This window comes from Vulpes vulpes, chromosome 4 (genome assembly GCF_048418805.1).
Source record: "Vulpes vulpes isolate BD-2025 chromosome 4, VulVul3, whole genome shotgun sequence".
Classification (NCBI taxonomy): Eukaryota; Metazoa; Chordata; class Mammalia; order Carnivora; family Canidae; genus Vulpes; species Vulpes vulpes.
In genome coordinates this window covers 33,205,000-33,232,085 of record NC_132783.1, presented here as the reverse complement: position 1 = coordinate 33,232,085, position 27,086 = coordinate 33,205,000, and the positions used below count along the sequence as shown (strand labels likewise).

Here is a 27,086-nt window from a genome sequence, read left to right as displayed (position 1 = left end):
CTGCCTCTCTCTCTCTCTCTATGACTATCATAAAAAAAAAAAAAAAAAAAAACTACCTAGTTCAGGCTTGTGAATGACCACTATTATCCTACACTGATAAAAATTATTCTTGTGGTTTGTTCAACAGGGTTTCCCTTAGGATTGTGATCATACATAAAGTATTAGAAAAATTCCATGTCTGAGAGTCATCTTGATATTGCTGACACTGCTTGATGTTTAGAGGGGAACAAAATAGCTTTAGAAAATTATTCTCAGGATGCTTGGGTGGCTCAGTGGTTGAGCATCTGCCTGTGGCTCAGGTCGGGACCCTGCGGAGCCTGCTTCTCCCTCTGCCTATGTCTCTGCCTCTCTCTGTGTCTCTCATGAATAAGTAAATAAAATCTTAAAAAAAAATTATTCCTATCTTATAGTTAGAAAAATTGAGGTTTTAGGTACTTTTATATATTTTTCCTATCTCAATCTCTTTTTTAAAACTGATGATGGGATATCTGGGTGGCTCAGTGGTTGAGTGTTTGCCTTTGGCTCAGGGCGTGATCCTGGCTACCGGGATTGAGTTCCCCATCAGGCTTTCCTCAAGGAATCTGCTTCTCTCTCTGCCTATGTCTCTGCCTCTCTCTCTCTCTGTGTCTTTCATGAATAAATAAAATCTTAAAAAATATATAGATATATATAAATAAATAAAATAAATAAACTGATGACAACTGGGGTACTTGGTGGCTCAGTCCGTTAAGCATCTGACTCTTGATTTTAGCTCAGGTCCTGATCTCAGGGTCATGGAGTCTAGCCCCACATTTGGTTCCACACTCAGCAGAGAGTATGCTTAAGATTCTGTCTTCTGCTTTTCTGCCCCTGGACGCCGCCGAGTAAGCATCCTTAAAGTCTCCCCTCCCACTGCTGTCATGTCTAAGTCAGAGTCTCCCAAAGAGCCCGAGCAGCTGTGGAAGCTCTTCATCGGAGGTTTGAGCTTCGAAACAACCGATGAGAGTCTGAGGAGCCATTTTGAGCAATGGGGGACGCTTACGGACTGTGTGGTAATGAGAGACCCCAACACCAAGCGCTCCAGAGGCTTTGGGTTCGGCACGTATGCCTCCGTGGAGGAGGTGGATGCGGCCATGAACGCTCGGCCGCACAAGGTGGATGGAAGAGTCGTGGAACCAAAGAGGGCTATCTCCCGAGAAGATTCTCAAAGAGCCGGTGCCCACTTAACTGTGAAAAAGATTTTTGTCGGTGGCATTAAAGAAGACACTGAAGAACATCATCTAAGAGATTATTTTGAACAGTATGGGAAAATTGAAGTGATTGAGATCATGACTGACCGAGGCAGTGGCAAAAAGAGAGGTTTTGCTTTTGTGACCTTTGACGACCACGACTCTGTAGACAAGACTGTCATTCAAAAATCCCATACTGTGAATGGCCACAACTGTGAAGTAAGGAAAGCCCTATCGAAGCAAGAGATGGCTAGTGCTTCGTCCAGCCAAAGAGGCCAAAGTGGTTCTGGAAACTTTGGTGGTGCTCGTGGAGGTGGTTTTGGTGGGAATGACAATTTTGGTCGTGGAGGGAACTTCAGTGGTCAAGGTGGCTTCGGTGGCAGTCGAAGTGGTGGTGGATACGGTGGCAGTGGGGATGGCTATAACGGATTTGGTAATGATGGAAGCAACTTTGGAGGTGGCAGAAGCTTTAATGATTTTGGGAATTACAACAATCAATCCTTAAATTTTGGACCCATGAAAGGAGGAAATTTTGGAGGCAGAAGCTCTGGCCCCTAGAGTGGTGGAGGCCAATACTTTGCCAAACCACGAAACCAAGGTGGCTATGGCGGTTCCAGCAGCAGCAGCTATGGCAGGGGCAGAAGGTTTTAATTACTGCCAGGAAACAAAGCTTAGCAGGAGAGGAGAGCCAGAGAAGTGACAGGGAAGCTACAGGTTACAACAGATTTGTGAACTCAGCCAAGCACAGTGGTGGCAGGGCCTAGCTGCTACAAAGAAGACATGTTTTAGACAATACTCATGTGTATGGGCAAAAAACTCGAGGACTGTATTTGTGACTAATTGTATAACAGGTTATTTTAGTTTCTGTACTGTGGAAAATGTAAAGCATTCCAACAAAGGGTTTTAATGTAGATTTTTTATTGCACCCATGCTGTTGATTGCTAAATGTAATAGTCTGATCATGACACTGAATAAATGTGTCTTTTAAAAAACAAACAAAAAAAGATTCTTTCTTCTTCTCCCTCTGCCTCACCCTACACTCACTCTCTCCCTCCTAAATAAATAAACCTTTAAACAAAACCTGATGACAATCATAGAGGTTATTTTCTGACATAACTACACTCATTATTTGGTACCAAGAAACATACCTCACCAAAAGCTGACATTCCTCAAAGAGGGGTATCTTTTGACTTCTTAAGTATAAGCCAATACTCTTTATATCACTTAAAACTATGCTAGGTAGAGACTCTTCTTGTGTCAAATATCCCGGGGTCATTTCTTCAAGCCACTTGAAAAATTTACATCGGTCAGCTTTGGGTCCATCACAGGTATAAAAAAGACGACCCTAAAAGGAAAAACATATACAATTTAGTAAGAAAAATTTTGTATTTTATTGTTTTTTTATTATGTCTGTCAAGACTTACATAAAAAGTTGTTAGGCATTAATGTATTCCAATAAATTATTCATTATACAAGTTAATCTTTCTATTAACTTTAAACAACACATTAAAGTTTAAAACCATTAACACATTAAAGTTTAAAACCATTAAAGTAAACCATTTACTTTCTCTTTATCAAAAAATTATTTTGAGAATACAAGTTTATTTGAAAAACAAAATTTGTTGTTTTCTAATTTAAAACATTCACTATAGAAAACCAGAAAGCTACCCAGAAACAACAACAAGAAATATCTTGTGCATTTCTTTTCGGCTTGTCACTCACATGTGTGTGCGTATGCACATGAGGATACATACACTTCTACTGTTTTTTCTTTTTAGATTTTATTTTTATTTATTCATGAGAGACACAGGGAGAGAGGCAGAGACATAGGCAGAGGGAGAAGCAGGCTCCATGCAGGGAGCTTGATGTGGGACTCGATCCTGGGACTCCAGGATCATGCACTGGGCTGAAGGTAAACGCTTAACCACTGAGCCACTCAGGCATCCCTGTTTTTTAGTTTTTGTTTTTTGTTTTAAATGAAACTCAGGTTATGATGTGTTTTCTACTCCGTAACCTAACCTTTATATACAACATACTGTACACTGACAACAATGTCATCAAATTATCTTCACTTGATCTTAGCCAAAAGGCCGAGAAGCGATCATCATCAAATTATCTTAAAAAGGTAAAAAGACTTTTGATGGTTCTGTATTTCATTCTATGGTTATATTATTTATAAATTCTTGCTTTAGACAACTAAATTTACATCTAAATTCACATACACGGGTATCCCTGGGTGGCTCAGCAGTTTAGTGTCTGCCTTCAGCCCAGGGCGTGATCTTGGAGTCCCAGGATCAGGTCCCTCATCGGGCTCCCTCCATGGAGCCTTCTTCTCCCTCTGCCTGTGTCTCTGCCTCTCTCTCTCTCTCTCTCTCTCTCTCTCTCTCTGTGTCTCTCCTGAATAAATAAAAACTCTCTTAAAAAAATTAAAATAAATTCACATATACAATACATAAACATTTTACTAACTTGACTTCTTCATAATAATACATTGTCAGCAATGTAAATTAAATCACTACACTCTTATATTCCTCAGGCCTTATCTGTTATTCATACTGGGTATCACATAGCAGACTACTTCAACTTTCACTTCTTTCAGGCTCACCTCTGCATTCTCTAAAACTTCAGGTTGGGACATATTCCCTTCTCAGTGCTCTAACTATAACTTGGGCATATCCCTCCTACTACATCAATTACAGTACTATATAAAATTACCGGGATCCCTGGGTGGCGCAGCGGTTTAGCGCCTGTCTTTGGCCCAGGGCCGCGATCCTGGAGACCCAGGATCGAATCCCACATCGGGCTCCCGGTGCATGGAGCCTGCTTCTCCCTCTGCCTGTGTCTCTGCCTCTCTCTCTCTCTCTCTGTGTGACTATCATAAATAAATAAAAAATTAAAAAAAATAAAAATAAAATAAAATAAAATTACCTTTTATGTCTTTTTCTCCATCCACCACTATGCAATGAGTTCCTAAGCAATTTGAAGGATGATCTTAACTCACACTTACGTATCCTAGAACACAGATTTCCTGGGAGTTTACTGTATGTTAGTCACAACACCCCAGGTAGAAGACTCCTAATCAAGACTTGCTCTTTAACTAAGCTTGTCATAAAGTAATAGGTACCTAAACTTTTTGCAAGTATTGGTGGGGCAAAGAGCAAGGAAGAGAGAACAATACCTTATTTGGACCTTCCTTTTTAACCATGACAAGTTTTGCAGGTTGATGATGATGGCAGGATGGTACATTACTTTCTACATTTTTTAGTTTCTCTTCCTTTAATGATGTGTAAAATGATATGTCAACTTTTGAAAGAGCTTTGTGCAACCTCTGTGCCAACCCAAACAACAATATATTTAAGTGTTCTACGAGAAAAGAAAAAAAAATAAGTACAGATGAAAATTAAATACAAAATAATTGTGTTTGTATCATGTGTCCTGTTTGTTAGCTAAATTTGAAAATTGCCTTTTAAGAGAGTAATCCATAACCTAAAGCTAGTATCTATTTTTTAAAGGCAAAAAGATCAAAATTAATTATGCATCATGCTTAAAATTTCTTAACAAAACCATTTGTAACACTTTTAGTTTTAAAAACATGAAAACTTATAACTTGAAAAAGATAATACTGTCATTTTCCACTTACAAAATTCAATTTGATCTGAAATTAGAATACAAGTTACAGTTGAAAACTGGAAGAAACATATAGAAAATAACAAATCTCAAGTAGAGAATTTAATATGAAAATTCACAATATAAGATATGCTTTCTCAAGGTTATACTACTTCTATTAAGCAGCAACCAATCATAATAAAATAGATAACAATCATACCTATGAGACAAGATGTAAAAATCTGCTTATAATGAGCAGGAGACTGAAAAACAGCTGGTATATGAATTTGCCTTTGGGGAAGATAAGCAGACTTTATTTTCTGCCCACTTGGGAAGCAAAGCTCAGAGGCATTTATCTCCTGAAATGGAGTAATTCAAGTTATTATAACAACTCCAGAAAAATACTGTTTTCTGTTTTTTTTATTTTTTGAGTTTCTTTTTTAAAGATTTTATATATTTATTAGAGAGAGAGCACAAGAAGGGTGAGCAGTAGGCAGAGGGAGAGGAAGAAGCAGACTTCCCACTGGGCAGGAAGCCCACCACAGGGCTCAATTCCAGGACCCTGGGATCATGACCTGATCCAAAGGCAGATGCTTAACCAACTGACACATCTAGGCACACCCAGAAAAGTACTGTTTACTAATGAGTAAATTATTTTCTATAGATATGTTTAACACATTTGTCTTTTAATTTTCAGAATTCTTAAAAATCATTTGCTAATTTTATATGAGTCATTGAGAGGCACCTGGGTAGCTCAGGTGGTTAAGTGTCTGCCTTTCAGCTCAGGTCATGGTCTCAGGTCCTGGGATTGAGCCCCACATTAGGCTCCCTGCTCATTGGGGAGTCTGCTTCTCCCTCTCCCTCTGCTGCTCCTCCTGCTTGTGCTCTCTTGATCACACTCTCTCTCTCTCTCTCCCAAATAAATAAAATTTTTCAAAAAAAAAAAGAGACATTGAATATAACAAGAATGGCTATGGTTGGCACTTTAAATCATATAAACAAGATTAAATGTTTTTAATCTGTCCCTTAATAAATTTTTAGTTTTTGCTAGGAAAATCTCAGCTGATAAGAACAACATTATATATTTCAATTTCTGGTTACAATTACAGCTGCACAACCAACGCATAATAAGATGTAACTTTACCTTAACAATGATCTGATTGGCAAAACTGAGCTGATAGTGAAAAATGAGAACAATCACAGTTAATAGTAGTAGTAAAGTGGAAACAATTGGAGCTATAACTTATTAAGTACTTACTATGTGCCAGATACTGCACCAGACACTTTCAAATACATAATTTCATTTAATGGTCACAACTACTAGGAAAGATTTTAAGTCAAAGAAGATATGACTGTCCCTAGAGTTTTGGAAAACTCAAAAAAGGGGGAAAAAAGCCATCAGCTCCAAGAGTAAAATCATTGCTCCTGTATGATTCTGGTAATTCTTTTGTTGAAATAACTACTGGGAAAAATGCACCAAAATACACTGGTACATTTCCTCACCTGTAAATCTCCTGTTACACTGTAGATGTAGCAGGCAGCAGACTCTCTTAACGTGTTTTGAATTTTTTCAGTCTGGGAAGTCAGCTTTAAATTCAATGAGAGTGCTTTCTTTCTGAAAACCAAATCCTGACAGCTAAAATCCTGCTGCTGTTGATAGAGCATGCCTTTTATCATTTGCAAATATATAGAGTCTAAAGAGCTTTCATTCACAGCACCACTCTGTCTTTCACATATATCACTTAAATGTGTCCCAGAAATAACTTTACCAGAGAAACCATCTGTTACTTTCTTATCAACTCTGTCTGGAGTAGTCAAGTTGCACTGGGGTATGTTCTGATATTTCAGCCACTTGCTTTGAGTAGATATATTATTGAGAAGCAAAACGTCCCGTGGAGTCACTTCTCTAGATTCTTTACAGAAGGAAGTTTCACATTGGTCCTCAAGCCCCAAGCTAAATGAAAGACCTCCTGATTCTTCACATAAGTTGAATATGGGGGAGGAACCAGAAAATTCTTGCCTGTCACAGTTGATCACGTATGAACAAGAATCTGAATCAGCAGGTGGCAAAGTAGTTAGTGGAACTCGGGTTCTACTTACTAATGGAAGCCTTTGAAAGTTCTTATTCTCCAAAGAACTGGATTTTTTGATAACTGAAAAAAAGAAAAAAGAGCTGATTAAATAAAAAATGTATTACAGTCATCACCTAGACTCTAAAAACCAGTAGCTATGTATATGAAAAAGTACCAACTTGCCTTAAAAAAAAATCAGATTTTATTTCCTTTTTCAAAATAATCAGGGGAAGATCCATAGGTGAAATTTTAAGAAAGGAGAAAGGAAAAGAAAAGTTAGTGGAAAGAATCCTACAGAATGTATTGTACTTATTAAAAAGCAGGAAATTACTCATAGGGAAGAGTCAAAATGTTTCAAAACACAGAGACCTGAGAATGCAACTGCGGAAACAGGAGTTGAAGATCCCCCTGATACTGCCACAATCCCAGAGCAAAAACAGGGGAAACATTAGACCAAAGTCAACCAATGGTGTAGATGAGACATTCACAATGAACCACTCCCCTGGGAGGGAAGAGGGCAATAGAAGGGCCTGGCTCTGGAGTTAGAGCTGTGAAAAGAACTGTAATGACAGAAGACACTTTCAGAGGTCCATGATGAGATGCTGACAAAAGAAAGAAGGAATCTGCGACTTAGAAGGGAATGTATTTGGAAGTAAGAGCCATCTGAAATAGAAAAAGGGTGTGGGAAGGCTTGAGGGGTATGACATTAAATCTGAGTCTAAGATATTTTTAGTTTAATAACAATTTCTCATATAAAAAACTTAATTTTACACAGATATTACAGCACTATGATAGTAGCTAAGTTGAAGAAGTAAAGGTCACCAGGTAAAGTTCTTTCTTTCAGGGACTCCTCAGAGAATTCTAGCACAAAGTCTTCATCTCTTGAGTTCAAAGAAAAAGTAGAATCAGGGTTTAATGTAGAGATCTTCTGTTCTGGTGATGTTACCTATTCAGAAAGAAAAAACAAAACTATTGACCAAAATGTTATTACTTTTTTTTCCTATTGTTTGAATTAATTCTAGTAATCTACATTATAAAAATAATGCTTTCAAGCACATTATGTAAAGCTATACTAGGGCAAAGATTCTTCCCAAAGAGGCAGGATAAAATAAACTCACTAAAATCAATAAAAATAATAAAAAGTAAAATACAGAACATAAAAACTATTGGATTTATTTGAAATGGGTCAAATTCTGATTTAGATAGATCTGGGTTAAGGGGATTCAGTTCTGAGGATGAATTTCCAGTCTATGGGGCTTAAGACTAACTTAGACCTCATGTTTGGAGCTGTGAAGGTAAAACTTCCTGCAGACTCAAGAAATGAACAGCTTTTTCTTATGTCCACAGCTCTAGGGTTTATCTATAGTTGACTTAAACTGCAAAACATTGCTCCCGAATGTAGTGAACTTTTTTGATATATTTTAGACCTGAATAATCATGTTACTCATTGTGCTATTCTTATAAAAGTATTTAATTTTTTCGCTGCTTGCAGAAATTAATCAGCTTAATATGATGATCACATTTAATATATTTGCATAACAATAGAATGAAAATAATGAAAGTTTGGAAGAATGCATACCAAACTGTTAAGAATGGTTGGTTTCTAATGAAGATGGAATTAGGAGGAAAGAGTTCTTGCAACCTTACATACTTCTGAATGATTTAAACTTGTTAGAATGTATCTGGGTTTTTTTGTTTTTTTTTTTTTTTTTTAGTAAATTACAATAAGTATAAAATTTATATACAGGGGTGCCTGGGTGGCTTGGTGGGTTAAGCATCTGCCTTTGGCTCAGGTCATAATCCAGGATCAGGCCCTGCTCAGTGGGGAGCCTGCCCCTCTGCCACTCCCCCTGCTTGTTCTCTCTTTCTGTCAAATAAATAAATAAAATATTTTAAAAGATTTATATATAAATTTTAAAACACTTTCTTGATTAGCTACTTGGTTCTAGGTGCTGTGCTAGGAAATAAGGATGTGAAGATGAATACTCATGATTCCCACACTCAAGGAATTCAGTCTAGGAGAAGAAACAGACAAACCAATGAGAAATTACATTGAATCACCACCATAGTAATAGTCTTACTGTATTAACAAACTCCTACTATGTACCAGGAACTAACCTAAGCACCTTATATTTTTAACTTATTTGATCCTTACCACAACCATATGAGTACCAACCAATTGGTACTCCCATTTTCCTTATTTTACCACTGAGAAAATTGAGAAGAGTAGGTAAGCAATTAAACTTGTTTAAATTCACCCAGCTTATTAGCAGCAGAGTTGGCATTCAAAACCCAGGCAGTCTCGATTGTATTGCACTTTTTTTTTTTTTTAAGATTTTATTTATTTATTCATGAGAGACACACAGATAAAGAGAGAAAGAGAGAGAGAGAGAGGCAGAGACACAGGCAGAGGAAAAGCAGGCTCCATGCAAGGAGCCCGATATGGGACTTGATTCCAGGTCTCCAGGATCAGGCCCTGGGCTGAAGGCAGCGCTAAACCGCTGAGCCACCCGGGCTGCCCTGTATTGCACTTTCAACAAAAGTAGCCAGTACTTACTACCACACCTTGCTCATGCAGTGCATGCTCTACAAACTAGCCAGAGTTCTTTTTAAACATAAGTTCAATCATTTCACTCCTTTCATTAAAACTCTAATGGTTCCCAAACTCTCTCAAAGTATGAGAAGGCTGTCGGAGGCAGCTGCCTTATAACATCAGGCCCCTCACTTCCTCTTTGATCTCCCTTCTTACTACTCTCTCTCTCCCTCTCTCTCATTCATTCATTCATTTCAGAGAGCTATCCCCTTTCTGTTCTACAAATTGGCCAGCATTCCTCTGCCTCAAAATCTTTATACTTGCCATCCCTTGTGCCTGGAATGCTCTTCCTCCAGATATCTGTGTGACATGTGCATGCTTTCCCTCCTTTTCTCTCTCCTTCCAGATCTTTACTCCAGTGTCATTTGATTAGAAGCCCTATTGTACCTATAAAATAGAACTTTGTCCCCTTTACACAGCTTTACTGCTCTCCATAGCACTTAAAACCCTCTGAGGTACTACATACTTGCTTATTATCTGTTTCCTTTCAGCAGAATGCAAGTTCTAGGAGAGCAGATCTTTGCCTGTTTTATTCACAGGCCTACCTCTAGCATGTACAACAGGGTAACACATAGAGTAGTTGCTCAAAAAAAAATACTTGAGGAATGAGTGACTGATACGCTAATCTTTTTAAGTTTTCCATATTTACAGTCACTATTTTTCACCTCTCATTTACTATTTAATCCACTCTAAACAGGTTTCTACCCTCACTATTTCATTGGAACTGCTCTTGCCAAAGTCACCAATGACCTCCAAGTTGCCAAATGAACACGTTTCTTTCATTTTACAACAATTGACATAACTAACCCTCTTCACCTCCCAATTACTGAGAATGGAATATAACACATTCTCACTTCTGTACACACTCTTGAAATGAACCCCTCCATTCTCAGTGCTTTAAACTTGGCTGTGTGCAAGTGACCACCCAAACTTCTCTGATCCAGACCCATGTACCCGACTTCTAACTTTACATCTCTACTTGCCTGGCTCATAGGCATTCCTTATCTGTGTCTGTATATTCACCAAATGTGCTCCTCCCTGCTGTGGACTGAACTGTGCTCCCCCCGCCCCCCAAATTCATATGTTGAAGTCCTAACCCCCAATATAACTTTATTTGGAGATAGGGCCTCTAAGAGATAACAAAGTATAAATGATAAATGAGATCATCATAAGAGTGGGGCCCTAATCCAACAGAATTAGTGTCCTTATAAAAAGAGAGCTTACATTCACTTACTCTCTTTCTCTCCATGTGTACACACCAAGGAAAAGCCTTGTCAGGACACAATGAGAAGTTAGTCAACATGAAGAGAGTCCTCATCAGAAACCAAATTAACCAAAGCCTTGATCTTGGACTTCTAGTGTCCAGAAGTATGACAAAATAAATTTCTGTTGTTTAAGAGACTCATCCCATGATATTTTGTTATGGCAATCCCAGCAGACTAATACACTCCTCCATCTTATTCCACCCAGCGAAAACCACCTGAGTCCACACAACTGTTAAGTCAGACAGCCAAGAATCTTTCTTCTCCCTTTTCCTTAACCACTCTCTACATTCAATCCAGAAACATCCATGTTTCTAACTCCTTTCACTGCCACAATCCCCACCTTCAAGTCTTTATCATTCAAGACTCCTCTTAACTGGTTTCCACCAGCAGTGCCCACCAAATCCATCTTCCACAGAGCCAGCAAACCTTTTAAAAGTGTATACTAAGTCAGATGATTTTCTGCTAAAAACCTTTCATGGATTTCCCAGTGGAACACAGAATATTATCAAAATCCTTAACCTCACCTGCAAGACCTGCTCACTTTTTCAATCTCTAATTACCACTCCTTTTCACTCACTATAATCCCACTATTTTGGCTTTCTTCCACTTTCTCAAGCCTCTCAACTTTTTCCAATCTCATGGTATTTACACTTGCCATTTCATTGCAAGGTATGTTCTTCCCTTCATTGCTGCCACAGCTGGAGAAGCCTTCCTAATTATGCATAAAGTAAATTTCCCTATAATTTTAGAGTACTTTGACAGCTTTCTTAGAAAGCAATTATCTCCATTAATTTGTTTGCTTGTTCTCTCTCTCTCTCTCTCTCTCTCTTTTTTTTTTTTTTTTGTTTGCTTGTTCTCTTGATTAACATGTCTCCCACTCAACCTCTTTTTCCTTGGCCTGTAAAGACAGAGATCACGGCACCTGGATGGCTCGGTCTGTTGATCATTCAACTCTTAATTTCAGCTCAGGTCATGATCTCAGGGTCATGAATTCGAGTCCCACATCTGTCTTTGTACTCAGCAAGGCTTGAGATTCTCTCCCTCCGCTCTGTTCCTTCCCCTACTTGCTTGCTCTAAATAAATAGATAGTAAAATCTCTAAAAAAAAAAAGACTGGATCATACCTGTTTTGTCCATCACTCTATACTCAAGTCTTATGGTTCTGATCTATACAGGGCATTTAGTATTGTTGAACTGCTATTTATTCACGAATTTTATATTTCACAGGAAAATTTCATAGTCTATTTCACACATGTTCCACACATTTCCAATTAAGTCTTTCTAGGCATTGTGTTACTATTGTTGGGACCCGTTTTCTATTATGTTTTCTAACTGGTTTAGGAAGGCATTTAATATTCCAAGTTTACCTTGTCTTTAGCTCCCTTACAAAATTCTTCTTAAACTTCTCGTTTTTTCCTGATTCTTTTAATGCTATTTCTTCCTCTCTAATTGTGTATGTTTCTCATAGCATGTCATATTAGAAAATTCAAAACATCTTTGAATAATAAAATAGCAGCTGTCCACATTTTGTTATTTATTCTAATAGAAATTATGCTGTTTAATCACTAAAATAATATTGGTTGGTTATTGATAAACTTTCTTGATCATGTTAAAAAAATCATCTGAAGATTTTTATCTTTTTAGTTTTTGCTGGATTCATTTCTTCTAAGATTACCAAGATTTGTTTTTAAAGATTGATTTATTTATTTGAGAGAGAGAAAGAGGAAGCATGCACGAGCAGGGGGAGGGGCAGAGGGAGAGAAGAGAGAGAACCTTTAGCAGACTCCCTGCTAATGAGGAGCCTGATGCGGGGTGCAATCCCAGGACCCTGAGATCATGACCTGAGCCAAAATCAAGAGTTGGCTGCTTAACTGACTGAGCCACCCAGGCATCCCAAGATTACCAAGATTTTTTACTCTCAACTATTAAAACTCTCTTTACATCATACCTTATTTGCTTCCCATGAAGTCTTCTCTGCTGATTTAAAACTAGAATCCAAATAATGATAAAAATGTTCTGAATTTTTAGGAGAGAAATCCAAAATCACTGTGAAGAAAAAAAAAAAGCACAGATTTTTACACAACAGTTTGTACAATGTCAAGTAACCTTTTAAGTTATATTTTACTTAGAAATTACTTACAGTCATTTTCAATTGAGTCCTTATTTGACTCAGCTCTCACTTGAAAATTGTCTTCAATATTAAAGCTAACATCTTCTTGTGGAAAGTTTCCTTCATCTGGGAACTAGAAAAACAGAGATCCATTTCTCAGTTTATTAAGTAAAAAGAAAAAGTGTATGTGTATATATCTGTATCTTTATCCACCTCCTATAAATACACACACACACACACACACACACACACACACAGAGACACAGTTCATGATTATAACTTGAGACACAGAAGAACAGAAGCAATATGTTATGAAGCCAACTCTATTCAGGGAAAGCAGAGTACATTATATTTCATCAATTCTTATAATTCACATTTTTTATATCTTAACATCACTGAAACAACGGATGCACCCTAACACTGATGACATTTTTTACATCTCTGTAACACAGGCCATAGTCATAACATAGCTGGTACTGCTATGCAAGTGAAACAAACTATATGCAAGTTAGTCATTCTGTTCATATAATCACTTGTTTAAATTAGCAGAAGATATTTACAAAGTATACAAATAACAATGAGTATATATTCACTATATAAAGAATTCCAAAAATTTTAAAAAGATAAACACATCAAGGAAAAACTGAGGAAGAGGGGCACTGAGTGGCTCAGTTGATTAAGCGTGTGACTCTTGGGATCCCTGGGTGGCGCAGCGGTTTGGCGCCTGCCTTTGGCCCAGGGCACAATCCTGGAGACCCGGGATCGAATCCCACATCGGGCTCCCGGTGCATGGAGCCTGCTTCTCCCTCTGCCTGTTTCTCTGCCTCTCTCTCTCTCTCTCTCTCTCTCTCTCTGTGACTATCATAAATAAATAAAAAAATTAAAAAAAAAAAAGCGTGTGACTCTTTTTCTTTTTTTAAGATTTTATTTATTTATTCATGAGAGACAGAGAGAGAGAGAGAGAGAGAGAAAGAGAGAGGCAGAGACACAGGCAGAGGGAGAAGCAGGCTCCATGCAGGGAGCCCGACATGGGACTCGATCACGGGGCTCCAGGATCACGCCCCAGGCTGAAGGCAGCACTAAACCACTAAGCCACTGGGGCTGCCCAAGTGTGTGACTCTTGATTTTGGCTCAGGTCATGATCTTAGCAGCCTAAAATCAAGACCTGCATTGGGTTCCTCCACGCTCAGCAGGAGTCTGCTTCTCTCCCTCTCCCTAGCCCTCCCCCATGCTCACTCTCTTGATCTCTCTAAAATAAATAAATAAATCTTAAAAAAAAAAAAACTGAAGGAGAAACCTAAATAAACATTTCATCAAAGAAAATACAAAAAAGGCCAATAAGCATACAAAAAGGTCCCAATCTCATTTAGTTTGTGGCAAACTAAAGCCACAAAGAAATACACTATATATCTACCAGAATAACTAAAATTCAAATCAAAAACTGTCAGCACCAAGTGTTAATGAAGATATAGTGATGGGGACTCTTACATACTTCTGATAGAAATATAAACTATAATAACCAGTTTTGGGAAGCAGTTTGGCATTATATACTAAAAGAAAGACATGCACATCTGGTGACTCAACAATCCCACCCCAATGTAGTATAACTGACAGAAAAATGTCATCTGTGTACATATTTATGACAGCACATGAAAATCTGTATCAGCATTATCAGTAATAGGCCCCAAATGCAAACTGAAGAATGGATAAACTGTGGAGTGCATTCATACAATGGAATAGTATACCAGCAATGAGTATGAATAAACTACAACCACAAGCAACAACATGGATGAATTTCAAAAGTGCTATGTTGAACAAAAAGAACCAGACATAACAAATACATTGTTATATTACCTATTCACATCAAGTTTTAAGAGCTAAACTAAGGGGTGCCTGGTGGCTCAGTTGGTTGTCTACTTTCAGCCCAGGTCATGATCCCAAAGTCCTGGTATCAAACCCTGCACTGGGCTCCTGCTCAGGAGGGAGTCTGCTTCTCTCTCCCCCACTGCTCATGTGCCTGCTTGTGCTCTCTCTCTGCCTCTCTCCCACTTGCTCACTCTCACATAAAATCTTAAAATAAAAGCAAAACTAACATGGTCAAGATAATAGTTATCTTCAGAGGGAACAGAAAAGCGTAGCAGTTCAAAGGGTGCCAGGTGACTTCTGGAATGCTGGTAATGTTCTATTTCTTTTTTTTTTTTATGTTCTATTTCTTAAGAGTGGAGGTTATATGGGTGTGTTCATTTTGTGGTAATTATTGAATTGTGCACTTATTTTGTACATGCATTATGTGTTAATAAAAAAGAAAAAAAATCAGGACGCCTGGGTGGCTCAGCAGTTTAGTGAATGCCTTCAGCCCAGGACATGATCCTGGAGTCCCCAGATCAAGTCCCACGTCAGGCTCCCTGCATGGAGCCTGCTTCTCCCTCTGCCTGTGTCTCTGCCTCTCTCTCTCTCTCTCTCTCTCTCTCTCTGTGTGTGTCTCTCATGAATAAATAAATAAAATCTTAAAAAAAAAGAAAAAAAATTTAATCTCTTTAAACAGGCAGTTTTGAATATATGCATATCATTCTCTTAATGATCTCTATTTGGTAGCAAAGAGAGATGCTTCGTTCATACTTAAAGAAGTGGGGGAAGGGATAACTTACATTTGTTCAAATATTTAAATATAATCTCTTCATAAAATTTAGTATTGACATAAAGAAAATGACAACTATAAAAGATATTTTTACCTGTAGGAAATCAATCTGCATACAAGCACTGGTCAATTTTGGTGTCAATAAACAAGTGTCTGTTGTGCAGTTTTCATACTCAATACTATCTGGAAACTGACCGCATTCTAGCTGTGAGCTGTATCCTCTTATCATTACAGCACTAGTAGCAGATCCTTTCACTTGGTGCCCTTGAAACTCAACAGGCTACAAGTAAATTATTAAAAATTAGTATTATAATACATATTAATATATAGTCACTATACATGAAATAAATCACAATTCAGCTTTCTATTAAATATTACTTACTGTAAATAATCTAAGTGACTAATACTGAAAACCAGAAAAACTCCTATTATCCTAACACATGTGAATTATAAAACATAGTTCAGTTATTGCTTTAATTGAATTCAAGTTCAACATTAATAAATATGAACTTTTTTATTATGAGCATAAGAAGTATAGTTATAATGGACTAATTAAACCAGGAAGATATAGTTGTTCTTTTCTCTATGCTTGTTCTGTACGTTATACAACTTTCCATTACAGACGTCACACACATTATACTACAATGAAGTTTCTTCTCATCTATATCATAACTATACTGTAAGATCCTTAAGAGACTTTTTTGTTTCATCAGGGTATCATGTGCCTTTAACACCATGCATAGCATATAAGAAGCAGTCAATAAACATGATAATAGGAAGTAAGGGAAGAAATAGAGGAAGCATTTTCCTTTGTTCAGGCATTTTTTAAACTATCAGGCTTCACAGAAGAGGGATGATGGGCTCTCTGCTTCCCAGAATATCTGATCCTATTGCTCTGAGAACAAAGGCCTAAGAATATGATGCCAATACAGGCACGTACCTTAGAGCAGTACTATTATCCCCTTTGAAACCTGATCAGCTTTCAGGCTTCAAATGGCTTTCTCTGCTGCCCCCTTGAGGGTTCTAAAATTTTTGTTCCTCACAGGGTGACAAACTCTACCCAGAAAGTGGAAATTAAGATTGCTAATAGAGCCAAAGGAATGTACATAAAGGACAAATTTATTTCTAACTAATAAATTAACAAAATTACAGTAACAAATAATCTGAATATTCTCTTATTTAAAAATGACGATTCTGTAGCACCTGGGTTAAGCCTCTGGCTTCGGCTCAGGTCATGATCCCAGGACCCTGGGATCGAGCCCTGCATGAGGCTCCCTGCTCAGCAAAGAGTCTGCTTCTCCCTCTCCCTCTGCTGTTCTGTCTGTAGGCGTTCTCTCTCTCTAATAAATAAATCTTTTAAAACAATAATAATAATAATAATGAAGATTCTAAATCACATATTTGAAAGGAAAATCAAATCTAAAATGTCCCTTATACAAGACTTTGGTTGAAAATATTCTAAATTTTAAAAGCATACACATTTCAATTTACAAAGTCTCAACTGTTAGACTCTGTATATTTCTGATTTGTTTTATGCGGAATACATTCTCCACAAGCAGATGCCTTGTTTTCTATGCTTCTCTGTAGATCTCTTCTAGAAGTCTGTTGGGTTTTAAATAGAATCAGTATTTATGAAACCCAACTATTTACAGCTATTTTCTCTATAAATTTTTGATTTGGAGTAGGTGGCACTATTAGAGCTTAGGTTATATGTACTTCTACAGAAATAGAAGTAATAGAGTAGACTATAATATGTTCTAGACTGTAACGATCTTCATTTTGTTCTTTGGTTCATTAGCAAAGAGAAAGGGCTCAAGATCAAACAAGGAGTAGCAGTCATCCGTTAGTTTTTCTTGTTCCTACAACCAGATTAATTGATTATGCTCATTAACCTTCTGCCTATGAAAAGTGATAGTGGTATGAAAAGACAGTTGATTAGAAAATCAAAGTTGTTCACAAATTTTACCTTAGGGTCACAGGTTTTTCTCTCTGATTGTTTAGGCATAACATCTAGAAAAGCAGTCTCTTTATCTCCAAAGGAAAAGAACTAGAATAAAATATCAATAGGTGTGTTAGCTAGAATAGTTTTATAGGCAGAACATCAGTTTGATGGGAAAATATTCCCAAAACTTAAAGTTTGCCATTTGAAAATATACTTGCCATTTCAATCTTGCTTCTGTATATATACATACATATATACATACACACATGCATACAGCTACCTCTGGTAAAGGAGTTCTCCAGCAGATAAGGTACTATGCTAATTAATTTTAAAACTCAGCAATAAAAAATTCTAATTCTAAAATTTTTTAAAAATTTATTTTTAGAGAGAGGGAGGAAACAACATGCACACACCGTAGGGAGGGGCAGAGGGAAAGGGAGAGAAAGAATCTTTTTTTGAGATTTTATTGAGAGTACATGTGCACATGTGCACAAGTGTGCACATGAGTGAGAGGGAGGAGCAGAAGACGAGGGACAAGCAGACTCCCTGTTGAGCAGGGAGATCAACATGGGACTCCATCCCAGGACCCCAAGATAATGACCTGAGCCAAAAGCAGGCATTTAACTGACTAAGCTACACCAGGCACCCCTAATTCTAAAATTTTAGAATGTGAGTTAAAATTGAGTATTTTAACACTAGAAAAAATTGTTGCATATCCAATAATTACCCATCTAACCTAATACTTAATGCAGATTATTTCATTCAAAAATTAGTAAGAAACCAAAGAAGAAAAAATTTTAAACAGTGTTGTTTATTTAAAGAATGAATCAGACAACCTCGCTGGCTCAGTCAGTAGAGCATATGACTTTTTTTCTTTTAAGATTTATTTCTTTTAGGGATGCCTGATTGGCTCACTGGTTGAGCATCTGCCTTCGGGTCAGGGCATGATCCCAGAGTTCCAGAATGGAGTCCTACATCAGGCTACATTAAAAATAATAAAAGAAAAAAAAGAAAAGAAAAGAATAATTTTCTAGCAACTATAAAAACAAGATATAGACAACAGCAACTAGTAATTTTTAGTTCCCCAAGTAACTATATAAAACAACCATAATTTCTACTATGAATTAGTCAAACGGAATTTAACTGAGAAACTTTTATGTTTAAAAAATACAGAGAAAAAAATTCCCTAAATAGACAGAAGAGGTAATGTAGTGTATTTCTTCAAATAATGGTTACTTTCCACTAATAACATAATACATTAGGGATGCTTGGGTGGCTCAGCAGTTGAGCGTCTGCCTTCAGCTCAGGATGTGATCCTGGGATCTGGGATCGGGTTCCATACCAGGCTCCCTGCGAGGAGCATGCTTCTCCCTCTGCCTATGTCTCTGCCTCTCTATCTGTGTCTTTCATGAATAAATAAATAAATCTTAAAAAAAGAAAAATACATTAGCACATCTGCCAACCAAGTAGTTCTTGAAAACATTCAACTCATATTTTAGAATTAGTATTTTCTAATACGATGAGTTTATTTTTTTAAGACAATGAGTTTAAAAATCAATTAGCACAGCATTTTTTCTTCTGCTTTACTATGTATAATTATAGAAATAAAATTAGCAGAAATAAAATAGCAGTTCCATTAAATATATCCTCAAAGAGCACCCTAACTTTAAATTTTAAGTTTTTTCTATACTAATGTACATGAAGAGACTTTTAGAAAGTTGTAGTATGAAAGGTATTACAAAAATGCAAATATGCTCCTATATTAATGCTAAAGATTTAAATAAAATTTTTTTTTGCAAAAGATCGTAAAACATTTTTCCGTACTGTGAGATTACAACAGCTTTTTAAAAATATATGATATTTGGGGCAGCCTGGGTGGCTCAGCAGTTTAGCATCGCCTTCAGCCCAGGGCCTGATCCTGGAGACCTGGGATCGAGTCCCACGTCGGGCTCCCTGCATGGAGCCTGCTTCTCCCTCTGCCTGTGTCTCTGTCTCTCTCCCTCTATCTCTGTGTCTCTCAGGAATAAATAAATAAAATCTTAAAAAAAAAAATATATATATATATATACACACATGATATTTGTTTTAAATGGCAACTCCTTCTGGAAAGTGATAGTATTTATTTGCAGTTTTACTTTGTGATAATTGTCCTTGAAAGACTTTAAGCCCTATTTTTTCAAGTGAAAAAAAAGAATTAAGAATGTGATCATTTGTAATAAGGCAGTTGCTAATTATGATTTTATATATTTGATCTTATTATATAAGGATGAAAAATAATTGAGCCACAACTATATGAATATTGTTTTGTTCTCTTGTAGGCAACAGAGTTGCAAGTACAGCTATAAAATTCCAGGATTAAGTAATGCTTGCAAGTTTACAAGCTTATTGGTGACAAAAGATTTGTTATTTAACCAAATCCTATTAACCATTTATATAAGACAGCAGGCCCATCTAAATAAGTATGAAGGGGTAACTAATTACAAATGAGATTGAAAGCTGACAATATAAAATATAAACATAAAATTATATGCCACATCTATACATACAACTATAATTTCTGGCTACTTTATATTTTAAAAATTAACTTACCTGCAAAGACTGAAGTGGTTCATTTGGTTCAACTTCATTTTCTTTTATAATCTTAGGAACAGAATATTAATATAAGAATAACTAAAAGGTACTAGTAAGTTACAAAATAAAATATAAATTCTATTGGACATAAATAAAAGAACACTATCACTAATAATCAAATGAGTAAAAACAAAATGTTAATTTAACACTATTCTGACAGCAAGAATTGAAAATACTTTTAAAAGATTGATTTATTTGAGAGACAGCACAAGAATGAGGGAAAGGGGAGAGGAAAAGAGAATCTCAAACAGACCTCACAGTGAGCACTGAGCCTGACGCTGATCTTGGTCTCAAGATCCCGAGATCACAACCTGAGCCAAAATCAAGAGTTGGATGGCAAACCAACCAAACCACCCAGGTGCCCCAGAATTGAAAATATCTTAGTACTGATGAATGTGAAGTAAAATAAATATTCATATTGTAAGATTTTTAGCTTTGACAATATAAATCAAGAAAATTGTTCTTAGCCTTTCAAGTCATCAGTTCCACTTGTGGGACTCAAATCTAAGGAAAAAACTTAAAATGTGAACAATAATTTATGTGCAAAAACATTTACTAAACTTCTATTTATCCTAGAAAAATGCTGGAAATAACTTAAATGTTCAAAATAGGGCACTGCTTATCCAAAGCATAGGATATCCATAAGATGGGATGGTAAGTAACCTTTAAAAGATATATTTAATTGCTGGTCTGTGGTGAGCTGCCCACTTGGTCTCTGTTCTGCAGGATAGGGTTTGTTACAGTTGTCAAGAATAAGGCTTACTTTAAGAGGTACCAAGTGAAATTCAGAAGATGATGAGAGGGCAAAGCTGTTTACTATACTTGGAAACACTTGATAACTCAGGAAAAAATAGGTACAACACATCTTAATACAGGATGATAGTTTGTGTAACCAACAGAGATATGATTTGACAGATTACTTATGCCCATATAGGAGATATGAGTTTGTTTAACTTACATCATGAGCTCCCAGTGTATGGAGTGAAGGTTGCCCTGACAAATCATGCTGCAGCATATTGTACCTGCAAGGCTACTGGCCCACAGGTTCTCAATAGGTTTGACATTGCCGAGTTCTACGAAGGCCAAGTGGAGGTGACTGGAAAACTGATGGTCAACTGGTACCTTCAACTGCTATTTGGATGCAGGGCTTGCCAGAACTACTCTTGGAAATAAAGCTTTTTGGGCCCTCCAGGGAGCTGTGAATGGAGGCTTATCTGTCCCTCACAGTACCAAATGATTCGCTAGTTATGATTTTTTTTTTTAAAGATTTTATTTATTTATTCATAGAAACAGAGAGAGAGAGGCAGAGACACAGGCAGAGGAAGAAGCAGGCATCATACAGAGAGCCTGATGTGGGACTCGATCCAGGGTCTCCAGGATCATGCGCTGCGCTGCAGGCGGTACCAAACCGCTGCGCCACTGGGGCTGCGCCGCTAGTTATGATTTAGAAAACGAGGAATTCAATGCAGAAGTGCATCAAAAGCACATCATGAGTCAGAATGTTGCAGATTATATGTGCTACTAATGGGAGAATATGAACATGCTTATAAGAAACAACTCTTTCAATATATAAAGAGCATAACTCCAGACAAAATGGAGATGTATAAGAAAGCTCATGCTGCTATATGAGAGAATCTAGGCTATGAGAAGCAGCCTAGGGACCCCTGGGTGGCTCAGAGGTTGAGCATCTGCCTTCAGCTCAGGGTGTGATTCCAGGTCCAGGGATCAAGTCCTGCATTGGGCTCCCTGTGGGCAGCCTGCTTCTCCCTCTATATCTCTGCTTGTCTGTGTCTCTCATGAATAAATAAATAAACAAATCTTAAAAAGAAAAGAAGCAGCAGCCTAAGAAAGAAGTTAGAAAGAGGTGGAGCCATTACAAAATGCCCCTTGCTCAAGAAGAAAGACTGGGTAGCTAAAAGGAAGGCAAGCTTCCTTAGAGCTCAGCAGCAGACTGCTAAGAGCTAATAACCCAAAACACAATTTTCTATGAAGATTTTTCAGACAAAGACAATAATAAACTTACAAACCAAGCAGCTAAAAAATTAACTAAACAAATAAATAAATAAATAGAAGATAGGGGGATCCCTGGGTTGCTCAGTGGCTTAGCGCCTGCCTTCAGCACAGGGCATGATCCTGGAGTTCCGGGATCGAGTCCCATGTCAGGTTCCCTGCATGGAGCCTGCGTCTCCCTCTGCCTGTGTCTCTGCCTCTCTCTGTGTCTCTCATGAATAATAAATAAATAAAATCTTTAAAAATAAATAAATAGATAAATAAATGATACTTAAGAAGTCTTTTAATAATGTGAGAAACATTATATATATAGTTTTAATACTTTATTTTATTTATTTATTTGAGAGAGTGTGTGAAAAGATTTTATTTATTTGAGAGAGAGTGTGTGTGAGAACAAGTAGGGGTTGTGGCTGGCAGAGGGAAAGGGAGAGGGAGAAGCAGGCTCTCCGCAGAGCAGGGAACCTAATGTGGGGCTCGATCCCAGGACCTCAAGATCATGACCTGAGCCCAAGGCAGACGCTTAACTGACTGAGCCACCCAGGCAACCCAAGAAAAACATAATATAGTAAGAGGAAAAGATACAAAACTATCTGTACACATCAATCTAACCATATTTTTAAAAATAGGCCACAAAATGCTGGAAACAGTAATAATTATCAGTGGTAAGGTTTTATTTTTCTTCAATTTTTTTCTGTATTTAAAAAAGAAAACACCCCTCAAGATTATTTAAAAAAAAAAAAAAACCAGTAACATGGAAAATAGAGTAAGATAAAAAATAAGGGTAAATGAAACATTTCACTTTCTTTTCTTTCAAACATGTCTTCTAGAAAGAGCAGTGCCATATAATGAATTTCCCTCCAAATATGATAATAGCATCCCCAAGAAGAAAAACTAATTTAAATGATTTATTCTAGAATTTCAGTGTATTCTAATCAGTGCTACAATTTTAATAGTATTACCATGGTTCCTAAACTGCTCAACAAGGTACTTTGGGGTGCCAGAGTAAACTCATCAGGGTCTCCACAAAATGTTTTAAATTTAAGGGAAGGAGTACCTGGGTGGCTCAGCTGGTTGAGCATTTGACTATTGGTTTTGGCTCAAGTTGTGATCTCATGGTTGTGAGACTGAGGCCTATGCTGAACTCCACACTCTCCCTTTGCTCCTCCCTCCACTTGTGTAGTTTCTCTCTCTCTCAAATAAATAAAATCTTTAAAAATTATAAAAATAAAAAAATAAAAAATAATTTAAGGGAAATAAAGTGTCACTTGACATCTATTGATCATTGAATGAACTAACTCAAGCTAGTTCAGTTTCAACATCAGATCTTATGTCATTTCAATGGCATATCTTTTGAAAGCTGTTTTCAGAAACTGCTCTGATAAAAATCAGTTACCATGTGAAAATCAATGTGAACAAGAAAACTAATCTATTCTAAAGCTAGGGAAGCTGTGCAATACCCAACAAGTGCATACATTCCATTAGTTATTGCATGTATTTAAAAATAAAATGCTTACACGGGGCTCTGCACTGGGGGTAGAGCATACTTATAAAAAAAAAAAAAAAAAAAAAAAAGGCAGGGTCAGGGATTGTGCCTGGGTGGCTCAGTTGGTTAAATGCCGACTCTTGATCTCAGCTCAGGTCTTAACCTCAGTGTTTTGAGTTCAAGCCCCATAGTAGGTTCTGCCCTGGGGAAGGAGACCACTTAAAAAGTAAAGTAAAAAATAAAGTAAAAAGTAAAGTAAAATAAAATAAAATAAAATAAAATAAAATGTTTACAGTAATCCATATACATATATCAAATCATTATGTTGTACATCTTAAACTGGTACAATGTTGTATGTCAACTTTATCAATAAAATTGGAAAAAATAAAAAGCTTACAAAATTATGAGGACATAATACTTAGTAAGTTGTTCACTACTATCTAATAAATGGAATTGCTAGGCTTTTTTTTTTTTTCTTTTTCCCCCAAAGGATGTAATGAAAACAATTACTGAGATACAGTGGGGAGGTCATGAAACAAAATATCTCAGGACTCTCTATATTACTGTAATCTCATTACATGAACAGAACATTCTATATCAAAATAAAACAATATAGGAAAAAATGTACCTGTTGAGAATCCTGGTTCAGAGGAGGCAACTTTGGTAAAGCTCGCAAAACTTCTGCAGTCGATCGTTTCCTAGCTAGAATAAATAAAATATGATTTTATTCCTCACACGTATAGTTTTTAAAAATTTTTAAAAACATCTCTAGGGGCACCTGGCTAGCTCAGTCAGTGAAGCATTTTTGACTTTTTTTTTTAAAAGATTTTTATTTATTTATTCATGAGAGAGAGAGAGAGAGAGAGAGGCAGAGACACAGGCAGAGGGAGGAGCAGGCTCCATGCAAGGAGCCCGACATGGGACTTGATCCAGGGACTCCAGGATCACGCCCTGGGCCGAAGGCAGGTGCTAAACCGCTGAGCCACCCAGGCTGCCCGCATTTTTTACTCTTGATCTCAGGGTTATAGGTTTGAATCCCATGTTGGGTATAGCACTTACCTAAAAATAATAACATCTTTTCAAAAATCCTCTTTTATAAAGCAAGGAATACAACTTAAGCTTGAAGATAGGGTAGCTTTGATAATTGTTGAATCTGGATATTTTAGGATTGTTGGCTATTTCAGGATTCACTCACTATTCTGTATATCTGTGTAGTGTATGTGTAGTCAAACATTTCATGATAAAAATTCAATAAAAAATACTTTTTTGGTTACTTTCTAAGTCAATAGTAGAAATGTTTCCTTTTCTTTCTTTCAAACTAATTGAAAAATAAATACCAAGCCAACAGCTAATAACTTATACTAAAATATGCTAAAAATGAAGTATTAACTCTTAGAATAAAGTTAAGACTATTAAGCTGCTAAGACACTGCTGCTATATGCAAATACAGACAAGAAAAAAGCACTTAATGCTATTTTTAAATCTATCTTAAACCCATTTGACTCTGGTTTGAGGAAAAAAAAATCAACTATCTTCTAAGTACATTGTACCAGGCACTGGGAAAATAGTAGTCTCTTTAACGAAAGGCCACAAAAAATTTAAACAACCAGATAAATTCAGATTATGATACAAAAGAGCTTCATAACAAAGGTTGATATGATAGAGAATAATGTTAGATAGGATGATTAGAAAGATCTCTCATGAGAAGCAACATTTAAGTTGAGATCTGAATACAAGAAAAAGCTATCAGCTATGCCAGGAATAAAGGTTTTCAGACAAAAGTCAGAACAGGCAGACTCTCCTGCCAACAGGAGAATTGACAAGTCTGCAGAATGGAAAAGAGGACAGGGTGGCTACGCCATACTACCTGCTTGAGTTATCTGTTTAAAAATAGGATTTTTTTTTAAGAGTTTATTCATGAGAAACACAGGGGGGGCAGGGGGGAGAGGGAGAGAGGGAGAGGGGGAGAGGGGGAGAGGGAGAGAGAGAGAGAGAGAGAGAGAGAGAGAGAGAGAGAGAGGCAGAGACACAGGCAGAGGGAGAAGCAGGCTCCATGCAGGGAGCTTCACATGGGACTCAATCCTGGGTCTCCAGGATCAGGCCCTGGGCTGAAGGCAGCGCTCAACTGCTGAGCCACTGGGGCTGCCCTGGATTTTTTTTTTTTCTTAAAGAAAAAGGTACATGTTCAATCATATCAATTTCTTTAAGAAAACTATAGTCTTCTTCAAGAAGACTATAATTTTAAAGTGGTTATTATTTGTAAAAATGAAACTCAGAAGAGCCTGGCTGGCTCAGCGGGGGAGTATGGAACACGTGATCTCAAGGTAATGAGTTCAAGCCTCATGTTGGGTGTAGAGATTAAATAAAACAACTTTATTGTAAAAAAAAAATCATAGCTCAATCTAGTTAAAAATTCATTTTTAGTCAACTGTTATTTCTGGTTTCATTATTTTCCCAATACATATCATAGATAAAGGGGTTAGCATCTCTAATAAAGAACTCTTAAAAATCAATGAGAATAAAAAAGACCAACAGCCATTAAAAATCTGGAAAAAAGGGTAGGACAGTTTATGAAAAATATATACAACTGATGCTTAAACATATGAAAAGATGTTAAATTTCACTTGTAGTAAGAGAAATACAAATTTAAATACACTGAAATGCCATTTCTCATCTATCATATTAGCAAAAATACCAAAGCTTGGTAACACACTCTTGGCAAGACTAGAGAAACAAACACTCTCCCACATTACTGGTAGGGGTAAGAAATGGAGGGAATTTTGAAGCATCCAATAAAGGCACATATTTCCCAAGCGACCCTACTGCTAGACATTTGCCCTGAAGATACAGTTCAAACAATGTGCAAACACACACACACGGTTACTTAGTATCACATTATTTGTAATAGCAAAGTATTGGAGACAGGGTGCATAAATGATGGTTTATCCACAGTCGAATATTACACACATGTAAACAATAAAATGAAGAAATGTCCTCTGAATTGATAGGAAGCAATCTCCAAGACATAGTAAGTGAAAAGAAGGTGCTAAAGAATATATACAGTATACTATCTTTTGTTGAAAAGTTAGGGAACAAGAATGTAAATATGGAGGTTATTTATTTTTGCAAAAAGAAACACAGAGATGACATATTGGCTATATATAAAAGGTAGGTAAAAACAGGATGAAAGGCATAAGGAAGAGATCTGAGTTGATGGTTTTATACAGCTTCGATTCCTGAACTAGATTAATATTTTACATACATCATTAAGGATGGGCAAAAAAAGCCCTCATATTGAATATAAACAGTGAACTTTAACTATATTTACATCAAATGATAACATAATCACACTAAAGAAAATAACCTAAGTAACTTTTTTAAAAGATTTATTTGAGAGAAAGCATGCACATGAGCAGGGGAGGGACAGAGAGAGGAGAGAATCTCAAGTAGATTCCCCACCCGGCACAGAGCTGATGTGGGGCTCAGTCCTAGGACCCTGAGATCATGATCTGAACTAAAACCAAGAGTT

General features: G+C 36.9%; 2 protein-coding genes and 1 pseudogene across 3 annotated transcripts in view; 2 read left to right on the top strand and 1 right to left on the bottom strand.

Moving 5' to 3' along the window:
- The window catches only part of ZGRF1 (zinc finger GRF-type containing 1), a 75,982-nt gene that overhangs the window by 32,288 nt on the left and 16,608 nt on the right, over window positions 1-27,086 (bottom strand). The window contains exons 7-17 of one of the 2 annotated variants that reach the window (XM_072755395.1): window positions 24,186-24,259; window positions 20,023-20,073; window positions 17,458-17,538; window positions 15,586-15,771; window positions 12,884-12,986; window positions 12,692-12,789; window positions 7,709-7,832; window positions 6,318-6,967; window positions 5,035-5,173; window positions 4,387-4,571; window positions 2,357-2,553 (exon numbers count right to left, since the gene is read on the bottom strand). In XM_072755395.1, the coding sequence (XP_072611496.1) occupies window positions 2,357-2,553; window positions 4,387-4,571; window positions 5,035-5,173; window positions 6,318-6,967; window positions 7,709-7,832; window positions 12,692-12,789; window positions 12,884-12,986; window positions 15,586-15,771; window positions 17,458-17,538; window positions 20,023-20,073; window positions 24,186-24,259 (1,888 nt within the window). The remainder of the gene's footprint in view (window positions 1-2,356; window positions 2,554-4,386; window positions 4,572-5,034; window positions 5,174-6,317; window positions 6,968-7,708; window positions 7,833-12,691; window positions 12,790-12,883; window positions 12,987-15,585; window positions 15,772-17,457; window positions 17,539-20,022; window positions 20,074-24,185; window positions 24,260-27,086) is intronic. The other variant, XM_072755396.1, reaches the window with a different exon arrangement.
- LOC112930971 (heterogeneous nuclear ribonucleoprotein A1-like) lies at window positions 885-1,821 on the top strand. Its single transcript, XM_026013448.2, has one exon. It carries the CDS (start codon window positions 900-902, stop codon window positions 1,764-1,766), a length of 867 nt encoding a protein of 288 aa, XP_025869233.2. The 5' UTR covers window positions 885-899; the 3' UTR covers window positions 1,767-1,821.
- On the top strand, window positions 20,454-21,301 carry LOC112931004 (large ribosomal subunit protein uL18-like; annotated as a pseudogene).

Coding starts and splice junctions, on each gene's coding strand:
- LOC112930971 (XM_026013448.2), top strand. CDS start 900: ATGTCTAAGTCAGAGTCTCCCAAAGAGCCCGAGCAGCTGTGGAAGCTC.